General features: G+C 34.3%; 1 protein-coding gene across 4 annotated transcripts in view; it reads left to right on the top strand.

Annotated features, from left to right (window-relative positions):
• The window catches only part of TRMT1L (tRNA methyltransferase 1 like), a 47,506-nt gene that overhangs the window by 10,063 nt on the left and 16,649 nt on the right, over nt 1-20,794 (top strand). For all 4 annotated transcript variants that reach the window (XM_023728132.1, XM_023728131.1, XM_012554508.2 and 1 more), the window contains exons 4-11: nt 3,208-3,321; nt 9,162-9,226; nt 10,611-10,740; nt 12,122-12,245; nt 12,725-12,804; nt 17,105-17,354; nt 17,739-17,951; nt 19,415-19,605. In XM_023728132.1, coding sequence (XP_023583900.1) covers nt 3,208-3,321; nt 9,162-9,226; nt 10,611-10,740; nt 12,122-12,245; nt 12,725-12,804; nt 17,105-17,354; nt 17,739-17,951; nt 19,415-19,605 — 1,167 coding nt within the window. The remainder of the gene's footprint in view (nt 1-3,207; nt 3,322-9,161; nt 9,227-10,610; nt 10,741-12,121; nt 12,246-12,724; nt 12,805-17,104; nt 17,355-17,738; nt 17,952-19,414; nt 19,606-20,794) is intronic.

The raw sequence follows: 20,794 nt of genomic DNA, 5'->3' as shown, positions 1-20,794 counted from the left end.
ATTTTCACCAAAAAAAAGAAAAGGTTGAGAAGTTAGGGGGTTGATATGTTGTGGGGTTGTTAACCAATGTCATAAAACAACATGTGTATTTCTGTTTCATGAGAAACTATTTGTTCTGTAAGCCTTCACCTGAAGTACAATAAAAAAAATTAAAAAAAATAAAAAAATTTTAGTATTGTAGTGTATAAATGAATTAGATTTATACTATGAAAATAGATGTTTTTTTTCTCAAAGTTTACTAAAAACTTAAAGTCTTAGATGATCTTATTTTTTTGTGAAGTTTTCCTTTTTGTGTCTAAGTGACCACAAATGACAATTCTTTTGGCCACATACATTTTCTTTGTATTACAGTTTGATCTCAGTCCATTTTTTATATTAGCTCAGTTTTTTCATTTAATATATTTTCTTAACTAGCCAATTTCTAAAGTGATTTTTAGAATGAAAATAATTATATAGAATCTACAAACAGTAATTCAAGTATTTGTTTCTTTAAGGTTTTGTTTTAAAGCATCTTAATCTTTGCTTTCTCCTACCCTTCCAGCTTCTTTTACCCTAGTATACACTATAACATTTTTCAAAATAAAGGAGACCTTAAAACCATTGATCCTGCCAGTTTTTAACCATATGTAACCTCCCTCATATACTTCCTTCCTTACCCATCTTAGATTTTATGATCCAATACAATAATCACTTTGCAAATACCTTGACTCCCTTGCCCCCTCTCTCTCCACCATACTTGCCAGGCAAATCTCCAATGTAATTGAAACCATGTTTCTGTCTACTCCATGCTTGCCCTAGAGCAGTGAATGTTGATACAAGAAAAATGCACTATCATGCTGATCATAGAGCTCAAATGGGTATTCATCACTGCTTGGCAATTCTGCTACATTTCCCTGGTAAAGTCTTTTTTCCACTTTTTAGGACAAATGTTTTATACCTTCTTTCTCCCCAAAGAAAATAGACAAAATAGAAGCACTACGCCAACAACTCCCTCATCTTCACATCACAGAATACCCTACTATCTACCTCTTAACGTATCCCTACTGGTATCAGTGGCTAATCCCTCTGCTATTATTCTAGATCCCATTTCTTCTCGCCTACTCAAGGACTTCGCTTTCTTTCCTGCATCATACATTATTTCCTCTCTCTGGCATTTTTCCCATGAACATGCAGACATGGTATAGCATCTGTTTCCTTAAAAAATGAAATAAAACCTTACTTGATCCCATGTCCCTTTCCAACTGTTACCTATGAGATTTTTTTCCTCCACTTTATGAGAAAACTAAAAAAATAAAATTGCCTGTACTTGCTGTTTCCCTTCCTTGAGTCTCTTTCTAACCATCCTACTGAAACTGTTTTTATCGAGGTCACTAATTACCTTTCTCTTGCCAAATTCAAAATTCACTTCTTCAGTCTCATTTCAGAGAGGGTGTATGGAATAGTGGTTTAGAACAGTGGTTCTCAAACTTTTTGGTCTCAGGACCCTTTATGTTCTTAAAAAATTATAGACAATTACAAAGAGCTTTTGTTTATGTGGGTTATGTCTGTCAACATTTATCATTATCTGAAATTAAAACAATAATTTTAAAAATATTTATTCATCTTAATAATAAAACCATTACATGCTAACATACATATTTTATGAAAATAACTTTCCAAACAAAAAAAAATATTGCCAAGAAGAGTGACATTGTTGCACAGTTTTGCAATTCTCTTAATATCTGGCTGGAAGGTAGCTGTATTCCCATATGTTTCTGCATTCAGTGGTGATCACATGTCAGGGATCGTCTAGAATACTTCACTGTCCACTCATGTGAGAACGAGAGTACAAGGGGCAAACTTTACTGTGCACTCATAAGACAATGAGAGTGCAAGGATATGCCTTTCTAATATCATGAAAATAGTTTTGACCTTGCAGACCTCCTGAGAAGGTCTCAGGATCCGTAAGGGTCCCCAGGCCACTCTGAGATCCACTGGTTTAGATCATGGACCTTGGAGCCAGACTAAGTAGTTTCCAATCCTAGTTCTGCTACTTTCTATCTGTATGATCTTGGGCAAGTAACTTAACCTCTCTTTCCTCAGTTTTATTTTTGCCTGTTTAAAATAGGAATGATACTGCCGGCCTAAGGATTATTGTAAGGATTAAATGTGTTACTACATGTAAAGCACTAAATGTAAAATACTCAATAAGTTTTTAGTATTACTTAACCTCTCAGTAGCATTCAATGCAATTATTCTGCCTTTTTTGGAAGTTTTTTTCTCTCTTGCCTTCTGTGACACCACACTCTCCTGGTTTTCCTCCTACCCTACTAATGGCTTCTTCTCTATATGCACCTTCTCAATGATGGCCAGTTGTAGGATGTGGAGCAAGAACTCGAAGTCAGGCCTGCCATATTCCAGTGTCTGTACTCTTTCTCTTATCCCATGTTGCTTTCATTCCTGATAGTATCTTTTCCCCTTTTACTTTTAGCCTCTGTCCTGTTTTATTCCTAAGTGTCCTAGATTTGAATGTATTTAACTTAAGCCATTGTAATTTCTTTTTGAAGTAGGCAGGATATGTTAAAAAAAATAATTTGTACCTATATTTGCATTGTGTTATATATGAAAGATACTTGTTGCATTAAAAATTATTAAATGAGTGATTCGTTATTTCTGTGTATTGATTGCTTTAAAATTGAATTTATACATCATTTATCAAAGTTTTTATTTGAGATACAGTTCTAATTATATAAGGCTCCTATTTGGTTGAAACCCCAGATAACTTACAATTCATTAATAGGACACAGTCTAACCAATCTCAGAACAGCAATTACTTTGGTTCCCATCTACTCCTTCCAGTTCCTTCTTCCATTTATCTAACTCTCTGTGTTAAACAACTGTTTTTGTTGCTATCATAGTAGTAGAGGAATACCACAATAGATACTATACTATCTGTCCAGCTCCTGCCTTCCTGGGAGTGTGGTAACTACTCCCCTTTCGCCTGTCCAAAGTACAGAGTAATGCTCTCTCTGGCAGGCAGTTTGGCTGGAAGGGTATCATACCATTTATCACTTCCTCACCCACTCTGTCCCCAGTGACAAGAATATCAGCTAACACCAGAAAGGAGAATTTTGGGGAGATGGGTCACCTCTTACCTCTTTTGTAGCTAAATCCAGGCATTAATAGCTAGTATATTCTGTGCTTTATTCACTCTTCTTTCTTTTTCAGGAAACAAACAGGCTTGTCCATTGTGCCCTAAGGAAAAATTTAGAGCTTGTAATAGTCATAAACTTCGTCGTCACCTTCAAAATTTACACTGGAAAGTCTCAGTTGAATTTGAAGGTTAGTATTTTTGTGATTGTTAAAAAGTTATTTAAATCAAATTCAGCATTTGGTTCCAGTTTTAGAAATTTTTTTTTAAACATAATACAAATGTTTTCAGTTTAAAATTAAGAGGGATTCAATAACCTCTCTTTTGTATTGTGTTTAATAAAAGAATACATATCTCTCAAGCCAATAGATAAATGACACATTTAGTTAGTTCAGCCAACATTTATTAAGCATGTGCTCTGTACTGGGTACCCTCCTTGGCCTTGGTCCACGTTGCTTTTTGAACATAGATTAATACATTATACTTACCTTTTGCAGAACTACTGTGATGTTATACATATTTTGAAGATATAGTAAATCTAGTAAAACAAAATAAAATAATTGATATGAATATTGGGAAAGAGAAGATAACATCTCTTTTTTCACATGATGGCTTTAAAAAAATACGAGAATTATTAAGAGTATTCAGAATGAAAGCAAGATGTAAGATAAATATGCAGAAATCATAGCCTTTATTCTAGAGAGATGGAAATTAGAAAAAAAACACCATTTATAATAGTAACAAAAATGACACAATTTGGGGGAGCACATTTAACAAGAAGATCCATTTAAGAAAAAAAGTTGAAGGACAGAAAAATCCAGAAATCTTATCAAGTTAAAACACTTCCTAAATTCCTAGATAATAAAAACTGAATATCATAAAAATGTCATTTGCCCCCAAATTAATATATATGGAGTTCTGATTAAAATCCCATATTTTAAAATTGTTTGAAGTTTATATGAAACTTCTAACCATACCCATAGTCTCAGAAGTACAGTTACATTGCGTCCCATCTGCTGCGTCCAGTTTCTTCTACCCGAACAGCCAAGAAACAATAGTAAAGACCAACTAGCCAGAAAATAAAACATGCTATAAATGTAGTATAATAAAAATAACCTAATGACGTAGGATGAGACAAATCACTAGACCCAAATAGAGAACACAGAAATAGATGCGAGTGGATATGGGAATTTACTACATGACAAAGGCGCCATTACATGTTAGTGGGAAAGAATAGTTTAAACAGTAATTGTGTTATAACTTGTTATCCATCTTGAAGAAAAAATCTGTCTCACCCTAAATTTAAAGCAAATTTCTTATGAATTAGAAAATTAAATGTTAATAAAGAATTTACAACGAAATTTAGGTGATGTCTGTCCAAGGATGAACCCAAAAACTATAATAAGAAAATTTAGACTATTTCAACTATTTGAAAATTAACTAAGACAAGAAACCCAAAAACTATAATAAGAAAATCTAGACTATTTCAACTATTTGAAAAATTAACAACTTTTGTATGGCCAAAGAAACCACAAATTGGAAAAGTGATTGGGAAATAAATATGTACAATAAATGTAGTTGGCAGATAAAAGGTTACTATAATAGACAAACCCACTGCCATCAGGTCGATTCCAACTCATAGCAACTCCTTATGGTTTCCAAGGGTGTAAATCTCTACAGAAGCAGACTGCCACATCTTTCTCCTGTGGAGCTGCTGGTGGTTTCAAACCACTGACCTTTCAGTTAGTAGTCAATTGCTTTAACCACTGCGCCACCAGGGGTCTTGTAATAGACAAAGAGCTTTGAAAATTGATTAAAAAGAAGAGAATACCTAATAGAGAAGTGAACAAAGATACGAATGACAACTCATAAAAAAAACATAATCAAACGGCCAATAAGCATTTTTAAAGATGTTGATCTTTCCAGTGGTTAGGAAAGTGTAAATTAAAATAAAAAAGACATTATTTCTCAACCATCAGGTTAGCACAAGGTGAAAAGGGATTTTATAAAAAAAAAAAAAACTCTAAATACCAACCTTGAATATGTGTATACTTATATGTAACTGTATAAAGGTAGAAGTTGTTAAATGTGGTTACCTGGAGTTTAAACCAAACTGTATGAAACTACAGAAAAGAAGTTTGAACTATGCTGTGACCGTTTCCTTAGCAGTACTGGTTAAAGATTGTAACTAGACCTTTAGGGAATGGAAATTAAAGACTAACTCTGATACCATCCTGTCTTTTATGTTTATACATAAGGATATATAGAAAACCATATTGACTTCTTATAAAAAAGAAAAAAAGGAAACTCTTGTTATTTTAATTAAAAAGTTCTCTTTTGTATTCTTTATTAAGGCCATTGTTTAACCATTATTTTTGGTTTCTGTCTTCCAAGTTATTCTCTCCTCTTAAATGGCTTGTGATATTTCTTATGGGTGTGGGTTCTCATGTACATCAGGCTATTGGGGTCTTTCACATGGTGGTGATATGATAGACGATGAAGATATGACAGTTTTTATCTTACTGAGCAGGCTGTAAAGTAGTTGGTAAATGTGTTAATGATACAACCAACAAGATCTGCTGATGGATTGGATATGAGATTTGAGAGAATCAGTAATGCTTGGGTTTGGGCCTTGAGGAACTAGAAAAATGGAGTTATACTTTACTGAGCTGGAGGAGACTGCATGAGGACCAGGTGTGAAGAAGAAGACTAGGACCTCAAATTTGGACATGTAAAGATGGAGGTGCATCTGAGATGAGAAGGCAGAGAGGGTCAGGAGCTGGTTGAATGGACATGGGAAATCGGGTGGAAAGGAAGAATGTGCTGTCACAGTATAGGGAGAGCAATTAGGGTCACATAACAGTGTATGTATAAATTTTTGTATGAGAGACAAACTTGAACTGTAAACTTTTATTTAAAGTACAACAATAAAATAAAAATAAAAAAGATTGAGATGCATCTAAGTAGAGATGTCAGGTAGACTGTAGGGGATATGAATGTGGAGATTTGGGGAAAGGTTTGGTTAGATAGATACATTTGGGAGTTGTCAGAATATGGATGATATTTAAAGCCATGAGACTGAATAAGTGTATATAGATGGAAAAAAGAATTCAGGTGATATCTGAGTCCTAAGGCACTTCAACATTTAAAAGAGAAGTGATTGGATATAAGTAAGGTTCGAAAAGAAAGGAGTTAGAGATAACTTAGAGGCTTTGAGTTAGGAATGACTGTAAGGCATTATTGGATTTCATTTTACTTGGATCCCCAGTCAACACCCACGGAAGCAGCAGTCAAGAAATCAAATGACGGGGGACCTCATACCACCAAGAAAGAAGCGCTGGGAGCAGAGCGCATCCTTTGGATCCAAGGTTCCTGTGCAGAGAAGACTGATGATGATGAGGACCTTCCTCCAGAGCCAACAGAGAGAGAAAGCCTTTCCCTGGAGCTGACGCCCTGAATTTGAACTTCTAGCCGACTGGACTGTGAGAAAATAAATTTCTCTTTGTGAAAGCCATCCACTTGTGGTATTTCTGTTAGAGCAGCACTAGATGACTAAGACACCTTGCTTGAAGAAATGATAGCATTTAGCAAGGAGACAGCGAAGAGGAATACTCTTGAGTTGAGCCCAGAAGGTGTGTGCTGCTTCTATTGTGGATGGAATGAATTATCCCCATTTGCCTGGACAGTAAGGTCATTTTTCTCACCAGAAATAGAAGACATTAATCATCAGTGCTGGAGAGTGACATTTGGGACAAGAAGAAACGAGCAACTGCAGCAGGAGGTGTTGAACTGAGTCAAGAGGATTGTCAGTCCTGCAGGTCCTTCCATCATGACGCCCCCCCCAAGGACATCTGGAACGTTACTGGTGCCCAGGTGTACTTGAGCTGTGAGGTCATCGGAATCCCAACTCCTGTCCTCATCTGGAACAAGGTTAAAAGGGTCACTGTGGAGTTCAAAGGACAGAATTCTTGCCTGGTGACCGGGACAACCTGGCCATTCAGACTCGAGGTGGCCCAGAAAAGCATGAAGTAACTGGCTGGGTGCTGGTATCTCCTCTAAGTAAAGAAGATGCTGGAGAATATGAGTGCCATGCATCCAGTTCCCAAGGACAGGCTTTGGCATCAGCAGAAATCACAGTGGTTGATGCCTTACATGAAATACCAGTGAAAAAAGGTGAAGGTGCTGAGCTATAAACCTGAAGAATATATCAGTCTGCATCGCTTAAAGTAGTCATGGATAACTACAACCCCTGTTCTTGTCTAATAACTAGTTTCTTTTAATCCAGTCCACTAATGCTTTAATTATATTCATTGATTTTACACAGAAAATTACAAAGTAAAGATAACACATCAAGACTGTCTACAAAAATTTGTTGTTTATTTACAGAACAAAGAAAGAAAAGCATGCATATTATTAAGACAAATAAAATGCTTTTTCAGGCAAAAAAAAAAGAAATGACATACTACATTGGACAAATCTGCTGCAAAAGACCTCTTTAAAGTGTTGGAAAACAAAGATGTCACTTTTGAGGACTAAGGTACACCTGACCCAAGCCATAGTATTTTCATTCACTTCATATGCGTGCGAAAGCTGGACAATGAATAAGGAAGATAGAAGAATTGATGCCTTTGAATTATGGTGTTCACGAAGAATATCAAATATACCATGGACTGCCAGAAGAACAAACAAATCTCTCTTGGAAGAAGTATGGCCAGAATGCTCCTTAGAAGGGAGCTTTTCATCTCACGTATTTTGGGCATGTTATCAGGAGGGACCAGTCCCTGGAGAAGGACATCATGTTTGGTGAAGTAGAGGGTCAGTGAAAAAGAGAAAGACCCTCAGTGAGATAGATTGACACAGTGGCTGCAACAGTGGGCTCAAACATAGCAACAGTTGTGAGTATAGCACAGGATTGGGCAGTATTTCACTCTGTTGTAAATAGGGTCACTATCATGGATTGAATTGTGTAAATTGGGTCACTATCATGGATTGACAAAAATATGTCAGCTTGGCTAGGCCATGATTCCCGGTATTGTTTGGTTATCCTCAATTTTGTGATCTGATGTAATTGTTCTCTGTGTTGTAAATCCTAATCCCTGCCTGTGGTTAATGAGACAAGATGAGGTTATGTTAAAGAAGACTAGGGTGGGATGCAACACCCTTACTCAGGTCACAGCCCTGATCCCATGTAAGGGGAGTTTCCCTGTGGTGTGGCCTGCATCACCTTTTACATTAGAAGAAAAGTGAGCAGAGAAGGAGGGACCTCCTCCCACCAAAAAAGAAGAGCTGGGAGTACAGTGCATACTTTGGACCTGAGGTCCTTGCGCTGAGAAATTCCTAGACCCAGGGAAGATTGATGACAAGGACCTTCCCCCAGAGCCAACAGAGAGAGAAAGCCTTCCCCTGGAGCTGGTGCCCTGAATTCGGATTTCTAGCCTCCTAGACTATGAGAGACTAAATTTCCGTTTGTTAAAGCCATCCACTTGTGGTATTTCTGTTACAGCAGCACTAGATAACTAAGACAGTTGCTATGAGTCTTAACCAACTCGATGGCATCTAACAACAACAAGGGTACAAGAAGGGGAAGAGGATCTGTAAAGAACATTAAGGGTAGGAAGACAACCAAGATAGTGCCATGTCATAAACAAAAAAGAGGGTGTATAGTGGTAACTGTAGCATAAGGCAGAAAAGCGGAAGCTGAAGAAAAAGTCAAGGTGGCAGAGAGCAGATGATAAAACTGAGACTCAAAGAATGCTGACAGAAGCAAATTGGATCTACTGTATTTGTTTTTGTTTTTTGTTGTTCTAATTTTTAATTTTTGGTGGAACATTTTTATATTATACATAAGTATGTAAACTTAGGCAACTGCATTCAAATAAATTGATGACATTACAAATATAAGAATAATCTCAATTGTTATAAAGTAAAATTTGCTAATTTTTTTTAGAAATTAGGTTAAGTTTAATAATATTTAATGATAATTAAATGTTTAGTGAACAATGATAAGACAACAAGCTATTCTTTATTCTAGGTTACAGGATGTGTATCTGTCACTTACCTTGTCGACCAGTAAAACCAAACGTTACTGGAGAACAGGTAATCAGAAATTAGCCTTTTTTTTTTTTTTTAATTTAGCCCTCTTTAAAGAAAGTGCAATTTTTACTTGCTTTAGAGTTGGCATTGTGGTTTACTTTAAGATTTACATATTATGCATCGATTCATACTCATCCTCCCCATGCTCTTCCCATTTTACTTTAATTTTCCAAAGGACAGAATCAAGAAACTCTGAAATCTTAGCAACTTCTTTAAAAGTACATGTGTTCATTTTTAAGATAGGTTTGACCTTTGGGGAAAACAAAATATAAAATATTTATTAGTGACATCCTGAATGTATACTAGCTTAATGAGTTCTCATTATTAAGTTTTCTTTGGGGTCACTAAAAACAGGAAAGTGCTAGGAAAGAAGCAGTGGTCCTATGTAGTAGTTAGGACAGTGCCTAGTCCATCAAACCCTGGTTAAAATCTTTTGAATATGGTAACCGCTGTACCAGAAGGAACCCTGTGCTATATTCTTCACTCGCTGTAAGGTCTCCAGTAAGTAGGAGGTAGAAGCACTAAGAGTAAAAGGCATCAAAACTGATACAGTTCTTTAGGGGAGTCATAGAAAGAGCCATTGGAATAGTGTTTTTGTTTCAAATTATGAAGACATTATGAAGTGAGAATTTTTTACTTGGCAGAATATACTTTTTGTTTCATCCCTAATATTCAGTGGTGTGCTAGAAGTAGCTCAAATTTTCAGAAATCTTGCGAGCGGGTTGTTAAACATTAAAAATTAATGTTACCCATCATTAAAAGTTAAATTATGTAAACTTATAATTAAATAAATTATATTAAAAACAAAGTTAATAAATACTCAAAATTCACCACTCCCTAATTATTTTACTACATTTTACTGTTAATCTGTACTCTTTAGATTGGTGAAAATGCTCTGCAATGGCACGATACTGTACATCTCTTCCGAAATTCTCACTTAGTGGTGTCACATTGCTCACTCGAAATCTGTCACAATCGTAGCCTGAAGTCGGCTGCAGTGGGAGGATTTATACCACATAAATCTGCAAATGCTACAAATCAGGGCTTTATTTTTCTAGAGGGCCTGTTGATAAACATTTACCAGTATACCATTGCTAACATTATATCATTTGTAGTTGCAGCTTGTAGAATATAGTATACAATTATTTGCTGATTAGAATGAATGAGAAATACTAGGAAGTTAAACTTGTAGCCTGTTTTAAAGTAAGATTTAAAAGCATATGTAAATATAGGTAAGGAAGTAAAGATCCTTTCAAAGTCATGTGGCAAAATTAATACTTCTGTACCATGAAACCCAAGACACCCTAACATACTTAAATTTGCAAACTTAAATAAAATTCCATTTATGTCTTAGTAATTTATTTAAATTGAATACTCTTTTCGATAGATATCCAGTAAAATGGGCGCCCATTATCATTGTATCATTTGTTCAGCAACAATCACTCGAAGGACGGACATGCTCGGACATGTTAGGCGCCATGTGAATAAAGGAGAGACTAAATCCAGGTATATTGTTGGTAAGTTGAGCAGTCTCATTAATATGTTAATATGGAAATCCTTAAACAATGATTGTTTTATTTTCACACATTAGGCAGAAAAAATATAGTGATTTAACCAAATTATTTCGTTGACTATTAATCTGTTGCTTCAGGATTTGTTTTCTTTCTGCGAGGTTTACAACAACATTAACATTCAACTGTTCTCAACAATATATTTAATAAGTAGAATAGAAAAAAGCAAGTGACATGTAGGTAGCTTAATGAAAGATTGTAAGATGATATTCATTCCTAATGACAACTTCTACACTGATTAGCTATCATATATTACACTTAAGGTTGAAAAACACTGGAAAAAGAAGGTAGAGTGAAATAAAGACCGTTTGTTATTCTGAGTGATTTCATATCATTAATAGCTTGTTAATACTTAGGCAGCCTTTCTCAAGAATTAAGTCCTGATGCCCTAAGATAGCGATTGTCTATAATGAATTAACTTATCTCCTATGCATCTAGCATGGTACTATGTACCATTCTTTTAAGAATTGAAAAAATAGTCACTGAGATAGTTTTCTGTAGAGCTTAGTTTTCTCACAGAACCTGGTGTGAGAAAGGCTGACCTTATGATATATGTGACATACCTCTTTGGTGGGTATGGAAGGATATACAGCACAACACTAAGAAGGGTAACTGGTATTGCAGAAAGAAAAATATGGTTATAGTTAATGTTCTTACTGTAATATCAAGTCCAGACATAAAGGATCTCAATTATTTCTCCCTGTATATGTCTCATTTCTTAAATATTTAAAACACATGTACACACACATCAATTTATTTCATTTGGGTTTACAGCTAAATGATTCTAATGTATAATGTATGTAGAATCATTTTTTTCTATTACTGTCTAGCTGTTTGAATGTGATTTGTGATTTAAAACCATAATTATGAGAAAGTATTCTAAAGTCCAGCATGTTCAGGAAATATAGTGATTCTTAGCCAGCCATGCTGACTAATGGAATATTAACTATGAAGAGATACTAATTTTCTAAATATCACAGTAAAACATATTTAGCAATCAACCTATACTAGCACAGTGTAATATTTTACGAGTCAAAAAGGTATTTTAGGGTTTTATGCTATCTTTGATTGTTCTTAATTAGATATCAATACAGATGTATTGATGCGCTAGGCAGTCAAGACTAAGTTAATAAACTTTCATTCATCAAATTCTTAACTGAGTAACTCTTTCCCTACACGATGCAGATAAGTCAGTTTTTTTGTCTTTGTTTTTGTATCCAACTGATTGTATTAACACAAAATATTATAAAAATAATTTTTCAAATGTGTATTTTCCATGTTGAGAATTATTTTATATTTCCAAGAAATCTTTTTTTTTCCATCTTAGCTTCCGCTGCTAAACCACCTAATGAAGTTCTGAAAGAGGCAGACACAGATGTACAAGTTTGTCCTAACTGTTCTATACCTCAGAAGACAGATTCCTACTTTAATCCCAAAATGAAACTAAATCGGTAAGATAAACTGAAAAAAGGGTATTGGGGTATTTCAAATAATTACAAATGTACCTTCTCTTAACCTTAATGTTCAAATATATTAAAATCTAAAACTAGGCACAGAATGAAGATAATCTATTTTAACATCATCTCAGAATAATTGTTTCCTTTTTTTTTTCTTTTAACCAAACCAATTTCCTTCTCAAAGTAAAATAGGCCTAACATAATGTAATTAGTGGGCAGACTGGTGTTTTTGTGGGCAAGGTTTATTTGTAAATCATTATTTATTGTGAATGATAGTTAATAGAACCCAGTTAACTTGATAATTTCACAGATTTTTAGTGTTTGTACTACTAGGTTAGGAGTATGTTGTTAGATCTCTTTATAAAATAGTTTGTAATAGGGACCCCAATTCTGACTATTTTTAAATGAAATAAAATCCAGTAGCGAAGCCATGATGTAGTAAAATTATTTCAGATTATTACAATTTCTTCTAGACAGCTAATATTCTGTACATTGGCTGCTTTGGCTGAGGAGCGAAAACCTTTGGAATGTCTAGATGCCTTTGGAGCCACTGGTAAGTAACAAAGCTTTTTTAGAAACTCATTTATCAGATTCATACAGTATGTTTTCTTAGAGAATTTACATGGATATCACATCTAGCAGGATATTTTGATTTTTAAAAAATGTAAATATTTAAGTTGAAAATTTTTAGAGAGTATAATGAATCTTCAGGTATCCATCACTTGACCTTCAAAAACTATCAATTCATGCTCAATTTTGTTTCATCTCTACCCCCGTGCACTTTCCCTCATTCCTCCATCCCTGTTATTTTGAAACAAATCCCAGGCTACATATCATTAATCTGTAAATACTTTGACTGATCTTTAAAAGATAAGGACTTTGTAAAAATAAAACCATGTTACCATTATCACACCTTAAAAGTTAATAATAATTCTTTAATATCATCAAATGTTCAGACGTCCCCAATTATCTCATAATTTTTTTAAACAGTTCAAATTAGACTCCAGGTAAAAACTGGGTATTTCAGTTAATTGTGTGATATGTCTCTTTAGTCTCTTTTTAATTTACGTTTCCTTCCATCTTTTCTTCTTTTTTTTTTTTTCTTAGCAGTTATTTGTTGACTTACCAGGTCGTTTGTCTTATAGAATTTCTCACAGTCTAGATTCTTGCTCATTGTATCCCTCTGGTTCATATAACATGTTCCTCTGTCTCCTATATGTTTTATAAGTTGGTGGGTAGATTTTCAGATTTGTTCAGATTCAGATATGTGTGTATATTTTTTGGCAAGAATAGTTTATAAATAGTAGTTTACTTCAATCAGAAAGCACCTAGTATCTAGTCCTCTCTTTTTTGGTGATGTGATGCTCATTGCCTAGGCATTAGACAATGGGGTAAGGTGAAATTTTAAAGATTGAGAACATTTTTCCCAAATGGATTTACGAGTAGAGAAAATATAATGGAAAGAGTAGAAAAATTCTAAAAATCTATTTGTACCAATCCATCTTTCTTCTTAAATGTTATGGGAGGTACTCTCGGGAAGTTTGTACCAAAAGAGTAAAAAGCATGGCTCAGTTCTTCTTCCTAAGCTCCTTTCCTGAGGGAAAAGAAGTGGTTAATAGCATGACTGTGGAGCCTGACTGCCTCACTTCAAATCCTGACTTCATGACATACTAGCTGTGTGACCACAGGAAATTGTGCCTCAATTTCCTCATCTATAAAAAAGAGAGGAGTACTAGTTACCTACCTTAAATAAAGGAACCCTGGTGGTGCAGCAGTTTAGCGCTTGGCTTCTAAGTGAAGGGTTGGTGGTTCAAACACACCCAGTGGCTCCATGGGAGAAAAGACCTGGCAATCTGCTGCTGTAAAGATTACAGCCTAGAAAACCCTGTGGGACAGTTCCACTCTGTCCCATGGGGTCACTATCAGTGAGAAATCAACCCAGTGGCACAGGACAAACAACAAACAACAGAACCTCACAATAATGTGAAGATTAAGTAAAATAATTAACATGTAAGAGAACTTGAACAGTACCTGGTATATACATCAAGTGCTATAAAAGCATTAGGTATCATCATTATTATATTATTACTACTGTTGTACCACTGTCATCATCAGCAGTCTCATGTCTCAGTGTAAATAGGGTTAAAGTGACGAGACAATGCTTTTAAGCATCTGAGCCACTCAGACTTGAAATGTAAATCATTTTTAATCCTTTTCCCTCTTCTGTCCCCACATCCACTCAGTCACTGAGTTCGTTCTAATATTTCTTTTGTAATATGATTCATTCTTTTTCTATTCCATATCCACCAATTTAATTATTTTTTCACAGGCCTATGGCAGTAACCTCTCATTCATATCCTTGCTTCCAGTCATTTCTCTCCTCTCCAGTCTATATTGCATGCTATTGCTCTGAATAACTACATTGATAATGTTACTTCTCAGTCAAAAAAGTCGTGCATCTTTATTGCCTAAATAGAGTCCAGACTTCTCAGACTGTGATTTAGTATCCTCCATAATCTGATCCCAACCTACTTATCCAAAGTTATCTCCCAGTGTTTTCCCTCATACAACCCTTTTTCTCTACTCTTTTTTTCATCTGAAATCATTAAAGCAATGTCTAGGGAAGATCTTTTCAGCCTTTTTTTTTTTTAATATGCCTTTGTAAACTTATATCCGGTACATCACATTCATTTTGCAGGTTTCTTTATTCCTAAAATGAGGATATTACAGTTTATCTCACGAACTGGTGAGAATATGAAAAAGGTATATTTAAAATCCATAGCACATAGTAGATGGTATTTTTTTCCATTTATCCAGCACATGTACAGAGAAGATGGTCAATACTTCAACACAGAGGTGTTTTCTAACCCATATTTACTGGGCTTACGTCACCATCTCTCATTTTGTAATGAATGCCTCTTACGGGTCTGATCGAGTAGGCATGGAAAGCCTGTGTGAAGGGATTTTCCTGTTCTGAATTATTTTTGATCATTTACTGACTTATACAAAGTCGTTCTTTGTAATTCTCAATGATGTTGTTTGAAAAGCATTGGTCTACGAAAGTTATTTTTACATTTTGGTGCATTCAGGTAAACTTCAACAGGAAGAGTTTCAACTTCCCATCTCCCTTTAAATGGAATAACTTCACACTTAACCATATTATATATTGGGCTGCTCTTTAAGATTTTGTTTAAAAAAGTGTCCTATTATAAGAATAAAAGAAAAACCAGTAATGAAAACAACAACCACCTACTATTCCACAAAGTAAAGAACATATCTAGGTACTTTATTTGAATGAAGATCATTTTTTAAAGTATTTTAAGTATTAATAAAAATATTTTAGGCAGATTTTTTTCAAATAGACTTTTTTTTAAAGCAGTTTTAGGTTTACAGGAGACTTGTACAGAAAGTACAGAGCGTTCCCACTTACCCCCTTTCTACCCTGCACTCTGTTTCTCTTATATTAACGTCTTGCATTTGTGTGCTACATGTGCAATTGACAAGCCAATATGTACATTATGACTCACTAAAGTCTATAGTGTACATTCCCGTTCACTCTTTGTATTGTACAGTCCTGTGTGTTTTGACAAATGCATGATGTCATGTGTCCACCAATTTAAGTATCGTACAAAATAACTGCCCTAAAAATGCTTTGAGTTCCACCTATTCATTCTTGCTCCCTTTCTCCTAACCCTCTGGAAACCACTGATCTTTTTAATGTCTCTGTGCTTTTGCCTTTTCTAGAATCTAATATAGTTGGAATCATACAGTATGTAGCTTTTTCAGGCTGGCTTCTTTCACTTAACAAAAATCAGTTGACTTTATTTGTGTGTCTGTTCTTGGTCTCTCTGTTCTGTTTTGCAGATCTATTTGTCTGTGTCTTTGCCAATATCACACTGTCTTGATGACTGTAGGTTTATAGAAGGTCTTGAAGTCAGATAATCCTCCAACTCTGTTCTTCAGTATTGTGTTGGCTCTTCTGGGTCTTTTGCCTTTTGCATATAAACTTTGAAATCAGTTTGTCAATATCCACAGAATAATTTGCTGAAATTTTGACTGGAATTGTGTTGAATTTATAGATCATGTTGGAAAGAATGGACACTTTAATAATATTAAGTCTTATCCGTGAACGCACCACCTGTCTGTTTGTCGTACTGTGATGGCTTGCATGTTGCTATGATGCTGGAAGCTATGCCACTGGTATTTCAAATACCAGCAGAGTCACCCATGGTGGACAGGTTCCAGTGGAGCTTCCATACTGAGACAGACTAGGAAGAAAAGCCTGGTGATCTACTTGAAACCTTATGGATCACAACAGAATGTTGTCTAGTATGGTACTGCAAGATGAGCCCTTGTGTTTGAAGACACTGTACAGTAGCTGCAACAATGGACTCTAACATACCAACAATTATGAAGATGACCCGAGACCAGGCATTGTTTCATTGTGTTAACATAAGGTCACCATGAGCTGGAGTCAACATCAACTGACGACAACATCCATGAACATGGGCTATGTCTCCATTTATTTAGATCTTTGATTTCTTTCATAAGAGTTTTGTAGTTTTCCTCTTACAGATCTTGTACATACTTCTTTTAGATTTATACCTAAGCATTTCATTTCTTTGGCGTTAATATAAATGGTGTTGCATTTTTAATTTCAAATTCCAAAATTTATTTTGATCACTTTTCCTGAGAAGCTCTCTAGTGAGAAAATAGAATAAGAATTATTTATGAAAATATTAAGATTTAAAAACAATTTGTTATTTATAAAATTATATTCTTTATTATTATCACATCTTTTTTGTTTAATTATTGCAACTTAAAAACTCATTTTCCTCCCCATTTCTCCTAAGGGATAATGGGATTACAGTGGGCAAAGCATCTTGGCAATGCAGTAAAGGTTACAATTAATGACTTGAATGAAAACTCTGTGACATTGATTCAGGAAAACTGCCATTTAAACAAATTGAAAGTAGTGGTGGATAGTAAGGAAAAGGAAGACGGCGATAATGTTCTTGAAGAAGGAGAGGAAAACCTTGCTAATATTAAGGTGACCAAAATGGATGCCAACGTACTGATGCATTTGAGATCTTTTGACTTCATGTAAGTTAAAAAGATTTGCTTTGTCATTATCTAAACTGATCCAGTTTTTTGTCATCGTTGTTTTTAATTAAGATAGCTTATTGTTCACTTTGGTTGTTTATTTAATACAATTTTTGGTTTTGGCTTAAAGGAAGCAGTAAGAAAATTTTCTAGCATTTGAAATAAAATTCTCGGACATGAAACTTTTCCTCTAAACTTGATTTATTTTTGCGTGTCTGACATAGCATATGATCAGTTTATTACTTTAAAAACAGAATTACTTCTCTAAAATAGATTTGTAAAATAATTTTGAATCCATGGAATTTTATTATTAGCAATAATTACAGTGATACAATTTTGATTATTAATATGATTTCAATATGTATGTATTCTTTCTGATCCTAGACATCTAGACCCTTTTGGAACATCAGTGAACTATCTAGATTCTGCTTTCAGAAATATAAGAAACCTTGGCATAGTTTCAGTGACTTCTACAGATATCAGTTCTTTATATGCAAAGGCGCAACATGTTGCTCGGCGTCACTACGGCTGTAACATTGTCCGAACCGAATATTACAAGGAACTAGCAGCCAGGATTGTTGTAGCTGCAGTGGCAAGGTACCAAATAGCCAAGATGTACCTCATATGTCTTGGTATATGATAAAAAGAAATAATATTGCAAGAAGTACTTCTTATTTTTCAAATGATGCTCAAAATATAAATTCTGTATTCATATTTCTAATCTGGATTTGTTTGGTAATCTTACGTCATAACTGTTAGAATTTGATTTAAAAGCTTCAGTTTAAAAATATTCAGTTTACTCTCTAACTTAAAATGTTATTAAAGAGTAATTTAAGTAGTAAAAAAGAAAAGATAAAAATGAAATTTACTTTGAAAACAGTTTATTCCAGCATTGTAGGGTAGATACGAGATCACAAGAAAAAGAAAAGCAAAAATTGTCTTTAGATTTAGCAACAATAATTTGCTTTATGTCCATTTCACCTTATCTTTATTTACAAAGTTTGATTAAAATGATGGCTTACACATTTGATTCTGCAAAATTATATTATCTGTAATAAAACAAAATGTTATCTCTATTTCTCATCAGGATTTCTAAACAATTGAATATTCAAGAAAGACTTTTTATGATCACTCATTATTTGTAATTTGGCTCTGCTTTTTTAAAGGATTTATGGTCTAGTCTGAACATTCAAAAAATTATTGGCATTTATTTGCAGGAAATAACATCTTTGTCAGTTTTTTAATACCATTATAATTCTAAGGACTGTTGGTTAGGCAACAGTAAAGAACAGTAAACACATCAAGTGTAAATAATGGATAATCAGCCAGCTCACTCACTAGCCCTAACACTGATTTCACAGCTTTTAGATTAAAATTTCTACTTCAGCGTAAGTACAGATATTTAAACGTCATAGATCTTCAGGGTTATTCGTAATTGACTGAAAACTCTGATATTAAATGTATATATGCCAAGGACCTACTGCATATACTTTGAAATGTTTATAATGTAACATCAACAAATTCAAATTAATATATATGAACTAAGTTTAGTGTATGAGTACAAAGAGAAAACCACATAAATGGTACATCAAGTGGAACGTAATCAGAAAAGTTTGTAAAATTAATGGTCTCAAGGACCTTGTTCATTTATTACTGAATGTTCAACAGCTAGCCTACTATCCTGCATGTACCCAGTAGTCAATAAATATATATCATTTGGAAGAAGGTTTTGTAGGAAAAAACTGGATTAAAAAGGGAAAAAAATGGTGGTGATGACAAGAAACAAAGTGATGGTGAAAACCAGAGAATATAGTACTATTGACAGGACATCCTGAGGGCAATGTCGAATGACTAAACACCCAGCAAGCAGCCTTTGTTTCCTGTATTTCAGTGTGCGGAAGTTACAGTGATGATCTTTTAAAAAGCACTAGTACTAAGAATTGAATTTTCCTTGATTTTCCATAACCCACCTGTAGTTTACTCCGAGTTAATATTGTCAGTATAATGCCAAACAAAGGAAAATGAAAATGCCCCAAAATAACTTTTTAAAAATTTTACAGAGCTGCAGCCCGATGTAACAAAGGCATAGAAGTACTGTTTGCAGTGGCTCTGGAACATTTTGTGTTGGTGGTTGTGAGAGTTTTGAGGGGGCCTACCTCAGCAGATGAAACAGCCAGAAAGATTCAGTACCTGATCCATTGTCAGTGGTGTGAAGAGAGAATTTTTCAGAAGGAGGGTAATATGGTAGAAGGTAAATTCAAGTTTCTCATGGCTGTATTTTGTTTACTAAATATGTAAGCCTCTGATGAATAAACCTTTATCATATCCCTAATTATACATATTGTTGTCCTTTGATTTTTAAGATTACAGTGCTAACTTTGTTATTTCCTATACTGGATTTCCTTTCATCAACAGACAAGACATTCGTGTGAGTGTACTAAAGTTATTTATTCATGCTATACAATTTATGCTGTCTAGCCCTGCCCTTTACTGAAACGTCTAGAAATAACTTAGTTTCTACTGTCACTAATTTTAGGAAGATAAGTCAGATTGCCTCTTTGTCTAGGCTGTTTCAATTAATGAATTTAATTTTGTAAAAATAGTTTTCATGCTTCTGACTGAATATAAAAGCCATCAGTTATAAAATTCATTCAGTAAACATTTATTGAGCCTCTACTATCTGCCAGGCCTGGGTATACAAACAAAAAGATGTGAGTTGTGTCCTCATACCACTGTTTGTTATTTGCTTTCCTGGGAAATAGAAAAAATCACTCATTGTTTTCTATTAGTTTCTCGGTATTTTTAATATGATTTTTTTAGAGCTATTTATGAGAGTTTAGCCCTTGTAATATGAATTACAAATATTTTTTCTCAGTTTGTCACTTATGTTTGCATCTTTTTTTTTTTTTTTTAATTGCCAGGTAAAACTTACGTTGTTTTTGTAAAGTTAATCAAACTTTTCTTTTATGTATTCTGGGTTTTGTCTGTAGTTAGAAAGCTTTCCTACTCCTAGATTATGCAAGAATTTTCTCTTGTTTTATTGATGTGTTTGAGTTGGTTTCCAGATTTTCTGTTCTATTTCAGTGGTCAGTACTTATGCAGTGGTCTGTTCATACACATGTACCACACTGTTTTGTTACAGAATATTTTTAGTGTTGTTTAATATCTAGTAAGCAATCCCTCCTGGAACTCTTAGTTTTCAGAGTGTTCCTGGGTTTGTTTAATTTTGTTTCTTAGTTAAAAAGTAATAAACCAGCTGCTATTTTATTTTAATCACATTAAATTAGGAAGGATAGAAATTGTTGTGGTTTTGAAGCTTTTTGTCTAAGGCCACAGTATGCTTTTCATTTTTTTCAAGTACTTTTAGTACAGCATTAGTTGATGGTGGTGGTAAAAGGTATCCTTGTCTTGTTCCTTATTTTGGTTATGTCTAGTGTTTT

Source organism: Trichechus manatus, unplaced genomic scaffold, assembly GCF_000243295.1.
Source record: "Trichechus manatus latirostris isolate Lorelei unplaced genomic scaffold, TriManLat1.0 scaffold00021, whole genome shotgun sequence".
Lineage (NCBI taxonomy): Eukaryota > Metazoa > Chordata > Mammalia > Sirenia > Trichechidae > Trichechus > Trichechus manatus.
The sequence above is the reverse complement of the archived record's forward strand: the minus strand, read 5'-3'. Positions and strand labels throughout refer to the sequence as shown.